This window comes from Anoplopoma fimbria, chromosome 20 (genome assembly GCF_027596085.1).
Source record: "Anoplopoma fimbria isolate UVic2021 breed Golden Eagle Sablefish chromosome 20, Afim_UVic_2022, whole genome shotgun sequence".
Classification (NCBI taxonomy): Eukaryota; Metazoa; Chordata; class Actinopteri; order Perciformes; family Anoplopomatidae; genus Anoplopoma; species Anoplopoma fimbria.
The window spans coordinates 20,332,844-20,347,801 of NC_072468.1; the positions used below are offsets into that span (position 1 = coordinate 20,332,844).

Here is a 14,958-nt window from a genome sequence, read left to right on the forward strand (position 1 = left end):
GATTTGTAAAAGGGGACTTTCTTCTGTTCAGAGTGAGAAACAGCTGTGTTCTCCACTGGAAAATGGAGAACATTTTCAGTAAATCAGGATCTTCCAGATCAGTGGAATTTAAACACTAGATATGGCTAGCCCCATTACACACATGATTAGAAGACGATTTATAATTTCTTTTGTTACCATTCAATGGCAGCAGTTCATTATTCCCACAGGTACTTTTTTTTTGGGTTAGTTTCACAGCAACACAGCTGGAAACAATTTCCTGTGTTTTGCAAATAGCATCATTTTAAGAATGTAGGAAAATATCAAATAACCTTCATTACTCATAAAGTAGTATTCAAATTCATGAATAATGAATGAAATAAAGTATTCATATTGAATTTACAAGAACTGTGTGAGCACACTTAGATGTGTATTCACACATTTTTTTTTTTGCCTTTTTTGAGAACAAACTACAAAAACTGACTGATGAGAAGCAAACCGTCACACCATGTTAACACATCAAAGACGAAGAAAAATGTTCTGAAAGAATTTGGTTATAGTGTCTCATTAAACAGTTCTTTGTTCAAGAGAATTAAAAACTCAAACGCAGGTGTTTCTTTTTCTCACCTGGTGTTTAATGGCAGTTTATGTAAACGTATTTAAATTCTCATTCTCTCTTTTCACTAGCGCTCCTATCACTTTTTTTAAGTGAGGCTGATGTTTGAACCAGTGTGGTGTGAAACAGAAATGTGTACTTTTTTTTTTTTTTTTTTTTTTTTTTTTTTAAACCTTCCTTCCACTTCCTAAATGCATTCACTCTGACAGTGTTGACAACTCAGGGCCACTGTCGCCGGGCGGACGGTAGTTTCAGCCCCGCCTTTTTTCTGGTCCCTTTACTCTCCAGGGTCCCAGATGGCTGCTCTCATGTGTCATGCAAACACACTCTCTGCCTCTAACTCTTTCTCTCACTCAAACACACACACACACTCCCTCACTTATTAAAACGCATTCGGTATCTGTGTGTTAACATAAATTCACATGCAAACAGAATTGTGGGAATGCAAATACAAATTCACAGACATCCTATCTCTGTATGTTTGTTCCTCACACACACCCCCACACAGACAGACATCCTCCCACACAACACCTTAAAGCCTTGAAAATAAATGATTGGAATAAAAAAATGCATAATTGCGCCAATGTTTTCCCTGGCAAGATGAAATAATGAATAACAAGATTTAGTGCCTTAGAATCATTAACTAAATAGACCAAAGGGTTAAGTCATTATTTTCAAAACAATATTTTATGTTCTTGTAGAGCAAAAAATGTGAGAAAACGTGGTCTTATTCCAAAGCATGTAGATGTGAAAGTCTCCTAACTTTAAATCTGACAGAAATTCCCAGAAGGAAAGAAAATGGTCAGGGTGGCTTCATCTGATTACTCCTGTGGTTGTGATGTTCCATAGTGTCACAGCAACAGTCAACACATATTAGTGGAATGAAGATATACTTTGCAAAGACACTACAGGTGGTGCCAGTCCAACAGTGAGATAAATCATATATAGGAATACTACTAAACTGAGCTAAGATCAACAGAAACCAACACCAGAGAGGATCCCCTTTCTACTTTATATTTGGCTCCTTCTGTTACTCCTCACGAGGCCCCCGTTTTAGAGTTCCCTCCGTATGGAACAAAAAGAAAACTGAGCGATCCAAAGGCCCTTTTTGTAGCTGGCACGGAGTGTGCACAAGGGATTGATTCTCAGTTAAGCCATGAACTGAAAATAACCAAGCCTGCAAGCTGGCAGAATAGAAGCCGCTTGTCCTCTGTGTGCTGATTGGCCGTGATGCTATAAAACTTTTAACTTCAAATTCAAAGACCCAACAGATCATTGAAATCCAAACTGTGTTATAGTCTATATACAGTTGTGTTCAAAATAATAGCAGTGTGTTTTAAAAAGCCCAAAATCCTTATAATAGCTTTTATTCCCATACACGAAAATGCATTGGGAACACTGCACATTCGATTCCAAATCAAAACATGAAGAAAAAATTCTCAAATTTTTTATTACTTTACAGAAAGTGAAGAAAAAGGAATATTAGGCTGTTCAAAAAAAATAGCAGTGTCTGCATTTGTCTTTACAAACTCAAACATTTACTGTATAAACTGAAACATGCTTGAAGATGTAGCTTTCCTGTGAATCACTGAACTAATATTTAGTTGTATAACCACTGTTTCTGAAAACTGCTTCACATCTGTGTTGCATGGAGTCGCCCAACTTCTGGCACCTGTGAACAAGTGTTCCAGCCCAGGACGATTGGACTACATTCCACAATTCCTCTACATTTCTTGGTTTTGCCTCAGAAACAGCATTTTTGATGTCACCCCACAAGTTTTCTATTGGATTAAGGTCCGGGGATTGGGCTGGCCACTCCATAACGTTAATCTTGTTGGTCTGGAACCAAGATGCTGCTCGCTTACTGGTGTGTTTGGGGTCGTTTTCTTGTTGAAACACCCATTTCAATGGCATTTCCTCTTCGGCATAAGGCAACATGACCTCTTCAAGTATTTTGATGTTTTCAAACTGATCCATGATCCCTGGTATGCGATAAATAGGCCCGACACCATAGTATGAGAAACATCCCCATATCATGATGCTTGCGCCACCATGCTTCACTGTCTTCACAGTGTACTGTGGCTTGTATTCAGTGTCTGCGGCCCCTAGACCCAAAAAGAACAATCTTGCTATCATCAGTCCACAAAATGTTGCGCCATTTCTCATTAGGCCAGTCAATGTGTTCTTTGGCAAATTGTAACCTCTTCAGCACATGTCGTTTGGGACTTTGCGGGGGCTTCTTGCTTCACATAGGCGTCTTCTAATTGTTACAGTACTCTTTGATCTCCCTGGAGCTGATCATTGGCTGAGTCTTTGCCATTTTGGCTATTCTTCGATCCATTCGAATGGTAGTTTTCCTTTTTCTTCCACGTCTTTCTGGTTTGGGTTGCCATTTTAAAGCATTTGAGATCATTTTAGCTGACTAGCCTATCCTTTCTGCACTTCTTTATGTTTTCCCCTCTCCAATCAACTTTTTAATCAAAATACGCTTTTTTTCTGAACAATGTCTGGAATGACCCATTATACTCAGATTTTCAGAGAGAAATGCACTATAACCAGCATGTACAACATTTGCTGCCTTCGTCTTTAAATAAGGGCCACCTGAGAATGAATGACCTCACTAATTGAACTCCACACTGCTATTATTTTGAACACGCCCCCTTTCAATTAATGATGCAATTTCACAGAATCAGCAGCATGCATGTCATGACTGTTGTGTCTGTTGGTTTTCTATTACTCTATTACACCTACTGGTTCATTATTTGCCTTGTAGAAATAATCATTTCTACCAAAAATGATTGATCTGGTTAGTGATGTTGGACTGCTATTATTTTGAACACAACTGTACAAAAACCCTGGGGTATAGTTTGTTATTTGGCTTTTTAGCCACTAGCCACACTAGCAGAATGGCTCTAGGGATAGCAATGTTAGTCAGTCAGTTGGTTTGATTATCCACCATGCTATACTATGACTTTTTCAACATACTGTCCCAAGAATTTATTTTCTGACTTTTTTCGACCATACCATGCTCAGACTTTTTATCGCTTTATTTGAAATGGTATACTATGATTTTTTTCAATGACTTTTTCAACATACTATACTATATTTTTTTTACATTGATAACTATGATCCTTTAGTGTACAAACAAATATGACCTTTTATCTATTACTCTGAATTTTAAAGATTCTTTTCAATATACCATGCTATGATTTATTTATTTTATTTTTCGACAAGCTATGCTATGACTTTTTTCGACATGCTATACTATGACTTTTTTCGACTTGCTATCCTTTGACTTTTTTCGACATGCTATGCTATGACTTTTTTATGATTTTTTTCAACATGCTATACTATGACTTTTTTATGATTTTGACATTTTACCATGATACTATACTATGACTTTTTTTGATTTTTTTCGACATGCTATACTATGACTTTTTTATGAGTTTTTTCTACATGCTATACTATGATTTTATGATTTTTTCGACATACTATACTATTACTTTTTTATGATTTTTTCAACATGCTATACTATGACTTTTTTTCGACATGTTATACCATGACTTTTTTATGATTCTTTTCCACATGTTATACCATGACTTTTTTCAACATGCTATACTATTACTTTTTTCTGATTTTTTTCGACACACTGTACTATGACTTTTTTATGATTTTTTTACATTCTATATATGACTTATCTATGACCTTTATTCTACATGCTATACTATGACTTGTTTTAACTTTTTTTCGATATACTATGTTGAGACTTTTTATCACTTTATTTGACATGCTATACTATGACTTTTTTTTACTTTTTTTCGGCATACTATACTATGACTTTTTTCAACATACTGAACTATGCTTATCTTTCTGACTTTTTTTCGACATACTATACTATCACCGTTTATGACATTTTTTCGTGACATACTATACTATGACTTTTTTATGACTTTTTTCGACATGCTATACTATGACTTTTTTGAAAATATTATACTATCACTGTTTATATGATCTTTTTTCAACATACTATACTATGACTTTCATTGACTTTTTTCAACATACTATACTACCACTGTTTTATGGCCTTTTCAACATACTACACGATGTCTTTTTTTACTTTTTTCAACATATTATGCTAACACTTTTTCATCACTTTATTTGACATACTACACTGACTTTTTTCAACATACTGAACTATGCTTATCTTTCTGACTTTTTTCAACATACTGAACTATGATTATCTTTCTGACTTTTTTCAACATACTGAACTATGATTATCTTTCTGACTTTTTTTCGACATACTATACTATCACTGTTTTAGGACCTTGAGCATATTTTTTGATGTTTATTTATGACGTTCTTTTAGATATACCATACTTGACTTCTTGACATGTTTTTTCATACTTGCTGTTCTAGGGATTTTTCTATTCGATTTTTGTAACATACTATACTATGCTTTTTTAATGACAAACATGTATTATTCCATTTTCTCACATTATATTTTACTCATACACGGTCCATTTCAATACTTTCACTTTGGCCGAAATTGAAGACACTACTCCTGAACTACTTCAAACTACACCTCCTGCTTTACATGCAGTTGGCAAGTTATTCAGGCCCACATTTTGCCGTGGCTATTAACAAAAAAAAAATCTAAATACCGATCGACCAAGCCAAGGCACCTTTTAGGTAAATCTTACCATACTTGTCCAATAAACATTTTCACACTTTCTCAGGTCATGCTGTTATTCACATGTACCCAAAGGAAACGTATGCCTTCGGCTCACACTAATGTGGAAGCAGAGTGCACCACTAAGGTCAGACTCGTGAAATACTTGAGGTTTGGTTGAACATCATACCTTCAGGAAGAATTTCATCAAAGAGTTTTTATACCCGACTGGTTGTGACAATCCAACAGCCGCCTGTTTAGACTCAGCTGCTCCCTGATAGTGACCACCCTGATAGGATGTGAGGCCCGGGGTTCTCTGGGAAACCTCTGAGGTCAGCTCTGTGCTATCAAGGCCCTGTCTATTGGGGGTCGCTCTTAAATCTGCCATATCCTGTCGGGATAGCTGAAAGGTTGCCCTGCTCTGACAGCTCAGAGGAGGATCAAGAAACAGGCTTGCCGTGGGTGCCTGCCTATCTGTGGCCCTGTCATTAATGTTCTGCCATATGAGAGCAGCTGGAAAGAGCCTGTTGCTGAGCAGATAAAGACAGGTCAATGTGAGGGGGAGGGAAGGAGAAGGGGGTGAGAATAAACACTAAACGGAGGTTGGACCATGGGCTTCGATGGTTGTCATGTGTGCATAACTGTAGCGGTGGTGGTCTTTTCCCGAGTGGGAGTCCGAAGCGTGACTCAGTGCTCCCCCCTCCCCCCTTAAAATGGAAGCGGAGCGGGCGCACTTGCCATTCAGAATTTTGCACATTTGCAAGATTCCTCACAGTCATCAAGTTCAGAGATTTATGTCTGAAACAACAGTGAGCTTGGGCTACACTAGGACTATCAGACAAACCAGCGCTAACCTAAACTGGCAGAAAGCACTTTTATTCATGACCGGTAGTGACTTTTAGATCACCCTTCCTATCCACAAATTTAACCCCTTAAGTATTTTTTTCAGTCCTCATTCTGTGTGAATTTCTTCAGAGACTTGGCAGTACTCAGCCTGTAACTGTGAGCTGCCTCGCTGACACCTCCCTAAAAATAGTGCCCACTAATCCTCGAGACCCCTCTGAGAAGCACTACACATTACCAGAGACTAGGCTAGACTGCGTCCAGAATTATAGAAGAGACGGGGTTTTTTTTTAAAATAAATCTTCGTTTTTCTGTAGATGTTTAGATTTGCACGTAAGCAATTTCCATGGTGACACACTTGTATCGAACTTGTGAGTCGGCATGAATCCAGAGAAATGTATTAAACTAATATTGTAATGTAATATGTTGTCCATCACCTCAGAGCTGCAATGCTGCTCCCTCTGGTGGGGTTGATGAATACAGCTTTTAACAGCATGTGGTCTAGTGTAGAAGCAAAGTATTGAACCTGGGAGATCATGTTGTCGAAACTTGCGCTTATGTGTCAGCGGAGGTTTATATCTTTTTCAAGGAAGCTTGGGAAGCCAACTGGCTGTTGCATATTCAGACTGTGAGCAATGTGAGATTGTCTTTGAAATATAGTGGGCATAATGGTGCCTCATTGTTTCACATGTTGGAGGGGGGGTGAAGCATTAAAAGCAGTGATGCACTTTTTTATGCCAGCATTTGGATGACTGAGGGATAATTTGTAGGAATCATCACATTGTAAGAATAATACTGTTTCAAATGAAAACTATCATGTTGATAGATTTAAAACGAACAGGGTTCTCACTTACTTGAAATCATCCTCAGATGCATGATGGGTCTCCTCAATGATGAATCTGATAAATCCTTATTCTTGTTTTCCGTCTTCGGGTTTCTGTTTCATTTAGATGAAAACATTTCCTTCTAAAAAGCAGTTAGTTAAAACTCAGAGCTTTCTACTGCATGGGGATCAAATCTTATGTAGCCCACTGGGAGTTCAGAGGCTGCCTGTGCATCACAGGTTCAAGTTAACAAACAGTTACATTTCACAAGCCGCTATAAGTCATAAATATCACATAACTTCAACATGATGATTAGTGAGGAATGTCTTAGCATTTGATAGAAGAGGACTTTGGTCCTCTTCTATCAAAATAGGACAATTGTGTTTGTAATGCATTTCAGCTGTCTAGAAGGCTTGGAAACAGTGTGCCAGGCCTCTGGCTGGCCACCACTATGTAGAGAAAGGGGCAGCAGTTTAAATGGCATGTACCCCGAGGGGATTTTGTAAAAGGAGACCCAAAGTGAAATGGACAGCTGAGCCAACTCGCATGCCTTGCACATCAACGATAAAGCCTTCTGGTACCATCTCTAAATCTATTATCCTGTGGTTAGTGTGCATGGCGTCTTTACGCGACTTTCAGTGGGAATGGGCATGATTGAGTCTGGGGAGTAAACAAGTCAAGTACTGACTAGTAATGATGATTAATTCCAAGGCTTGTTTTTAGATGAATGAACCCCAAAACAATTGACAGAAAGATTCAACAGTTCATTTAGAGCATTTGTATAATTAACTTTCTTCCTGCAGTAATTTTCCCTGAGTTCATCAAATGTTAATCAAGACAAATAGATGAAGAGACAGCAGACTGGACAGCTTGCCTTTAATAAGACTTAAGATGCTCCAACTGACGTTGTAACGCACATCAAAATAATTATAGCATTTACACGCACCAGCATTTCAATTACATACGAGTCCATGGAATCTCAATGCATATGAGAGAAAACGTTGTCATGCTTGCACATGACGTAAAAAACAGCTTTTACTGTTTAATAGTGGATTCAATCCTTGTTTCTAGGGATTTGACCTTAAATGAACTGTGGTTTCTTATTTGTGAAGTTGCACACTCATTATTACATCCAGCTTTGCGTACAATCAACCATAGCTAATATTTACACAGACAGTATGTCTACACAGTAAGAAGCTGTTGCATCCAGATTTCTCCATTTAACTTTACAAAAACTGTTACAGGTAGCTTTATACAGACCAGGATGTATAATACCTTAGTTTTACGTAGAGGGTCTACTCAGAGCAGAGTAACATAAAATGACTCCCTTTCATACAACTTTAAACCACAGACCTCCTTTGTCCATCACACAAAGTTAATTTACATTATTCACAAAATGTACCCATATTTATCTTTCAGTTAAATAACTAAAGAACAAAGAAAAAACAAAACACTTACAGCTTATGGTAATAATTACTCAGCTGGACTGTAATGTACAAAGGATGATACTATTGAGCATTAAGGTGCACGGAATCTGTGCCACAAAGATCTTTTACAAATGTTAACACTGACGCACCTGTGTTGCACACAGCAACACCGCCCATCCCGCTGTCTTTTTGCTTTTGTGTCCTGATGCTAGATCGTCATCTTCTGTGGCCCGCTTCATATTCAGAGAAAAGTATGTTTGCTTTTTAGGGGCTTAGAAAAAGTTTGGCACAGTTCACAGGGCTCCCCATTCGTGCGTTGGCAGGGCACAGGAAAACTCAGTGGCCAAGGCGACGAGCACTTCAACATCGGAACATGTCACAGGACCTCTGTGAGGGAGGAGCAAAGGGTCAGCAGCCGCAGAGCATAAATCATCAAATGCTAATAGAAAAAACAGAGTCAACCAATTTGACATGAGTAATGAAGTAGTGCGTAAACATCTGACCTGATGACAATACTAAATGCAGGATGTTGAACATGATTCGTAGGGCATGAGCCCATTAAAATGACACAAGGGTAATAGAAAGGTCTCTAGTGAAAGTCTTTTATGTTCAAATTCAGCAAACGTGCGTAAATAGTTTGTTATAGATGTAACATTGACTGAAAACACCATACGTGAGGCTAAGAACGATCATACTCTCAACAAGTGTGGACATGCAAATAAACCCTAGAAGCATGCCTGAAAATAAATTGACGACCATGAAGTAACATTCAATCAGTCTCGCATATCAATAGACCCTTATCATAAACGTCCCACCAGGTCAAAAGGGAGCTCAAGTATCCCGATTTAGAAGAGTGAAAATGAGAAGAGAGAATGTTCACTCTTTTATATGACGGAGTTAAAAAGGTGGGAGGTGTAAGGTGGAGGAAGTTAAGTGATTTCAGGAAAATATGTCAGTTGGCTAGCAAAGGTTTGCTTTACTTAGTATTTCTAACTGCTGGCTTGTCTTCAGGCTAACAGGTGAGGGTTAAGATCTAGCTGAAGGGCGCTGCTGACGTTGCGGCTGTGAGGGGGGGGGGGTTGAGCGAGGAGTGATATGCTGTCTAATTGCCACGGGGTCTTGTTTCTAGTGAAGCACTTGTGGATAGGGTCTCCTCACCGCCTTTGCAATTCTAGGAATTCCTCTCTGGGTGCAGGCCCAAGTCAGGGGAGCTGCTGAATAAAAGCTGTCATCAGTATAAAGATAACCCGTTTCTCTTCACCCTTCCCTACGCTATTTCTTCCATATCTCATCTCCACCCCTTGGAGAGTGTAAATGGAGTCTCCATGCCTCACCATCCTCTCCTCGGGGGGTACTCATTCTCACTGGAGCGATGACCTATGAAGTACAAGTTCAGGTTTGTTGTCGCTTCGTGCCAAGGACAACGGCAGTTACTATGGTGCCTTGTACTGCAGCCTTTATCGGGTAATGTGAACTTGGCCAATTGTAAGATCAGCTCAGTGCAAATAAGCAGATAAGCTTTTTGCAAATTAACCCATGGCGCTGCCTGCTGCTACTTTTTTTAAGGGACAGATCCAATGAGTACATTGGAGTTCTTGGCTAAACTGGATCCTTTAACTCAAAATGTTGTTGTTTGGGTACTAATAAATTGGAAACTGTCTGTAATCGGTTCTTTGTGGGAAGCTTTGATTTGAATCAGTTATTTTTTTTTTTCCCTCTCTGTGGATAAATAAAGCATTATATTGCGCTGACTCAAATCTTGGACTACAGCCTAAATAAGGCCGTTTGTAAGCTATGCCAACCTTGAAGCCATGTCTTTAGTTCCTTTGAGACTACTAAAAGCATTTTATTCATAGCTCAGTTAGAAGCTAATGTTCCTCTAGTTAATCTAAAACACTACCACTCGCCCTTTAACTAAAGACATGAAACAAGGTCATATTACATCTATTCTTGACTCTCTGCACTGTTTGGCTTTGAGTTTTAGAATCAATTTTAAGATTATGAAATGCTTTCTAGGAAAATCAGCCTTTTTGGCTGAAAGTCAAATCAATAGCACTCTTAAATATTAAGCTACAGCTGCTCTTCCCAGAAGTAAAAAATAAATAAAAAAAGTTTGGTATGTGTTGCAAAGCAGTTTGTAACTCTTTACCTGCAACATGCTGAGGTTTCATGGGGCCTGCCTTCTTCATGAATGACTCCTCACTTTCAAACGTGAGGATCGGCTCACTGGCCATGCTGGTCTCAGACTTGTCCCGTGCTCCGTTGGTGGTGTTGCCGTGATTTGCGAGATTGATGATATCGCCAAAGTGGGCAGGGTCTCCTTTAGTGGATAGACCGTTTTCATGTCTTGTGGGCTGGATTCCATTGACCACTGGGACTGAGGGGCTGCTGAAGTGGGGAGACACATAGCATGGTTTTAGTTATGTTGGGTCAGAGTGACTCATACAACAAATGAGTCATTCCGTCGTTGCCAATTACATGATTATTTTCAAATCTACTCCAAGGAGCGTATTCAAATACAAAGGGTAAACGTTTCAAGAAACCAACTCTCTCCCAGTATAACAATTGTTTACAGAGGGCCTGAATCTAGTGGCTCCTTGGGTTTTCCGTTGAAGTTTACTACATTGCAAATTTCTTTTGCAGGTTTGATTGGTGAATTTTTTGGCAGACAAGTTTTATACGATTCCCGGTGGTCTTGTATCAGCATGAATCCAAAGAAGCGTATCAAAATCCACAAAAGAATGCAATAGTTTTACCTTTCTTTCACGCTGGTCTGTCCATTTTCTGTCTTGTTATTGGAGAGGTTGATCTCTGGCTTTGGCTGATAATCAGCAGAAGCTACAGGAAACAAAGTAAAACAGCCATTTATCACACACATTCAACATCCAACACTACCCTGCGTGATCAACCACCATTAATGATCATCTTTAACTTGTATGAGAAACATAAATAGGCAGGAAAAGGGATGACAAGTTTTCCTGGGCCATTATTTCTGTGTAGCCCAGAGTCCCCCCAACTCTGCTGAGTACTTGGCTGTGGTTGAGACAGATTTCCACACCCCTGACTAGAATGGATGCATGCCCGCCAGGCCTCCGACCACATAAGTGGCTAGCTAATGTCTTCCTGCATTTGGGAACATTGACAAACAGCATATCTTACAGACCACATTGATCCCCTTCATCCTACTCATCTACTGTACGTGACGTGGAAGCCTAGACAAGGAGGGTGTGCAAGTTATATAAGCTGTTGAGAACAGAATTTTCATATAATTCATGGAAGAGTGATCTTTTCATAGTTACTTTCTTAGTTACTCGAGATTTATTCCATTTGTTTTACTGTTTAAAATGTTTTTTTCTTCCGTTGAGTTTTTCCCTTCTCTGCTGAGAGATTCTAAGGAAAGAGGCTGTGCAGTTTTTGAATACCCTCTGGGGCAAATTACTGATTTGTGATATCGGGCTAAGTAAATAAAATTCCCTTGACTTGAAAAGTTGTCTGTCTCCATGTGTCAGCCCTGTAATCAGCCTTTGCCCTATGTCAGCTCCCTGCGACCCTTTATCTGATAAGCGGTCACAGATAATGGATGGATGAATTAGAAGTTGTAGGAAGAGTAGATTTTGGTAAGGCCAAATGTGTCTTGAAATGAATACTTCTTTCAAAAGTAAGCAGGCTTTTGCCATGAGCCCACTCTTCCTCTCCAAGTCCCTGAGTATCACAGCTTGGACAACAAGCAAGCACACATGGGTCCTATTGTATTGAGAAGAAGAACTCAGACGGCAGCTGTGCAGGATATGAGGTAGAGATATAATCTAATAACCCTTTTATACAAAAGGCTCTGGTGTGAGGCTGACTCACATGGGGAAATGAGAGCAAAAGCACAATAAAATACCTGTGACTGTTTATTCTAACATGTGGAAGAGGCAAAAGAAGCATTGGAAGGATAGTGCATTAGTGGGTCATCAAGTATCAGCCCTAAATTGGGATAAGTAAAATGAGTTCATCTACAATAACATGACTCAGACACCATCAAAAATCTACTCTGTAGTGGAAGTGGATTTGCAAACTAAAGCCTCAAGTAAAAAAACAACCTTTAAGTGGATTCTGGCGACAAAGTATCCACTTTGTTTAAAATCCCTCCACAGATAACACATTGAGGGGAGATCAGACCATAGACGATTCCTGCAGATTAAATGCTATGACTGAGTAATAATTTTCCTCCTTTACTTGAGGGTGTTTTAGAAAAAGGCAGACTGATGTTTTGCTTACCTTTGCTGCTCTCTGCCTCTTTGTCATTGACGTTTGTGAGAGGGGAAGACTTTGTCTCTTTCTGTGAAGATGGGAGATCATTTCAGTCAGTTTTATTATTAAGTCAAGTTTTGGCTTGTTGTTCTGGTTTAAACTGAACGGCAAACGTACCTTGTCGCCTCCGTCTGTCTTGCGTGTCCTCTTCATGATCTCGTCTAGACGCTGGGGGAAAAGAAAAGTCAGGGATGAGACAAAAAGGAAAGAAATGCCACGTAGAACAAAATGCCAAGAACAGAACCTATTTAGTTTGTACCTATTTTTTCTATACATTTTGTGCTGGAAGACACAAGAGATCAGGGCAGATATGTTTATAAATTTAAGAAGAAAAAAAAATCCAGGCTGTTAAAAGTTGGGTTAGGTTTAGTGGGCTAGACTGAGCCAACACCTTGTCACACTGTTTCACTTAAAAACAGCGGTTTTACGTGTTGCTGTTCATTGCTTCTCCTTACTTGTGAAAAGGACTTCCTGTCTCTTGTATCTAAGGCCATTGTGCTTGAAGTGAATGCACTGGACTCCGTTGTGATTATAATAAATAATGATGGAGCAGCACTTGTTTATTCAACTGGAACAACAGCGTAGGATGGTCGAACAGTGAACAGTAGGAAGGAGATCACTATACTCTGTGTATAAACAAACAACTCTCTGTGGGTTCATTTCTGCAGAAGTTTGATGGGAGATGCAAACTTTATCTGAGGACACTGCTAGCCTGGGACAGTGAGAACATAACTGCAGCTGCCACTCATAAAAGGGAAGCATATTTAAGATCCAAGATTATTCATGCACAGCTCAGACACGCATGGCTTTGGCATCTAGTTTTTCTGCAGAACTTCTGCCTCAAGGCTGAAGATTCTTCAATGTCTAAGTTGTGTTGCCCCTCAGGTACTTTCAACCACCTGTGTACCACCTGTGCTAACTCTTCACAAACTTCTCTTTGTTGAGGCGATAACAAAAGCAGGACTGTAGAAGTCACAGTCACTAAGTGTTGTGCAGTGTAACTAAACATTGAGTCTTCGGGGCAGAGGAAATGCTATTCTTGTGGTCTAATTCCTTCATGCAGCCAGGCTTGGGCTGTCTGAACCGGTCTCAATAAGAGCCTGACTCACATGGAGAGAAGATGAGGAGGGGGAAAAGATCGGCTTAGCTAGCATACAGAAGTGTGATCTTACTGGAGATGTGTGTTGCATGTCACAGAACAGTCACATACGTGTGAAAAAGATCTGCACAACTCTGGCAAAGGGAGGTCTCCATTATTATTATTAGTGTTTATATATAGCTTCATGCTCGACACACAGTCTAAGCCCTATTAAATCCTGGCATGCAGACAACCAATCCAGGATAAGTCAAAAACATAATTCATCTTGGTCTCAGGGTCTCAACTTTCAAGCCTGCTTTTGTCAGAATGTAGACCACAGAGTCAACATAATATAGAATATAATACCCAAGAATATAATACCTCCAGTGAGAGGTATATGAGAAGAGATATATGCAGTTGAGAGCACAGCTGGGTCTTTTTTAAGCGATCAATCAATTTATATGTTTTTATGGCAGTTACTAGGAATTTAATTTCGACTTTTATTATTTATAAAATGTGCATTTCAGTTTGGAATTGGTTACTTTAAAACCTGGCTGAAAGCAGAAGTGATGAGAGGACAGATGTGTTGCCCTACCCTTTTCCTCTCCAGCCTCTCCTGCTCCTCCTTCTGGAAGTGTTTCTCCCTCTCCAAGCGCTGCTTCTCCGCCTCCTCCCGGGCTTTAGCCTCAGCCTCTTCCTTCTGAAACACACAGGCGAGAATCCAACCACAACTTTAATGCAGGCAGAAGGAGGAAAAAAGAAAACTCAGCCAAAATAGCATGCCTTTTACGTAACAAGGGTGTGGTTGCTCTGTGCAATTATTGTTTACAACCACAAAAAAGAATACTTGCCTGTACCTTTGAGCCAAAAAAATCTATTTTCAACATTTACTGCCTTGTGAGGACCAATCAAAGCAAAATACAATACCTAAGCCTTTGGGTAATTATATTGGATCATGTTTAACCCAAAATGCCACTTCTGTAAAAGACCACAAGGGGGTGGCAAAGCATAATTAACCATCTGCAGAGAATAGACAATGTTAGAGCTGATCAAGGCACAGGTCTACAGGATAAACAAATAATGTAATGAACAGCCACATGTCGTGTTTCTACTAATCCAGCATCACTATTATTTTCATCCGATTCTCCCTGGCAACATCGACAAAACACAGAGTCAATATTGCATAATGGTTAACTAAGAAACTGAAAAGTAAAAAGGGTACTTCA

The 14,958-nt window shown here is 39.3% G+C and overlaps 1 protein-coding gene across 3 annotated transcripts in view; it reads right to left on the reverse strand.

Moving 5' to 3' along the window:
• Nucleotides 1-7,796: 7,796 nt before the first annotated feature.
• Nucleotides 7,797-14,958, reverse strand: part of map7d1a (MAP7 domain containing 1a) — a 37,973-nt gene continuing 30,811 nt past the window's right edge. For 2 of the 3 annotated variants that reach the window (XM_054621737.1, XM_054621735.1), the window contains 6 exons: nucleotides 14,328-14,432; nucleotides 12,772-12,822; nucleotides 12,622-12,682; nucleotides 11,115-11,196; nucleotides 10,508-10,746; nucleotides 7,797-8,745 (listed from right to left, as the gene is read on the reverse strand). In XM_054621737.1, coding sequence (XP_054477712.1) covers nucleotides 8,735-8,745; nucleotides 10,508-10,746; nucleotides 11,115-11,196; nucleotides 12,622-12,682; nucleotides 12,772-12,822; nucleotides 14,328-14,432 — 549 coding nt within the window. In that variant the 3' untranslated portion in view covers nucleotides 7,797-8,734. The remainder of the gene's footprint in view (nucleotides 8,746-10,507; nucleotides 10,747-11,114; nucleotides 11,197-12,621; nucleotides 12,683-12,771; nucleotides 12,823-14,327; nucleotides 14,433-14,958) is intronic. The other variant, XM_054621736.1, reaches the window with a different exon arrangement.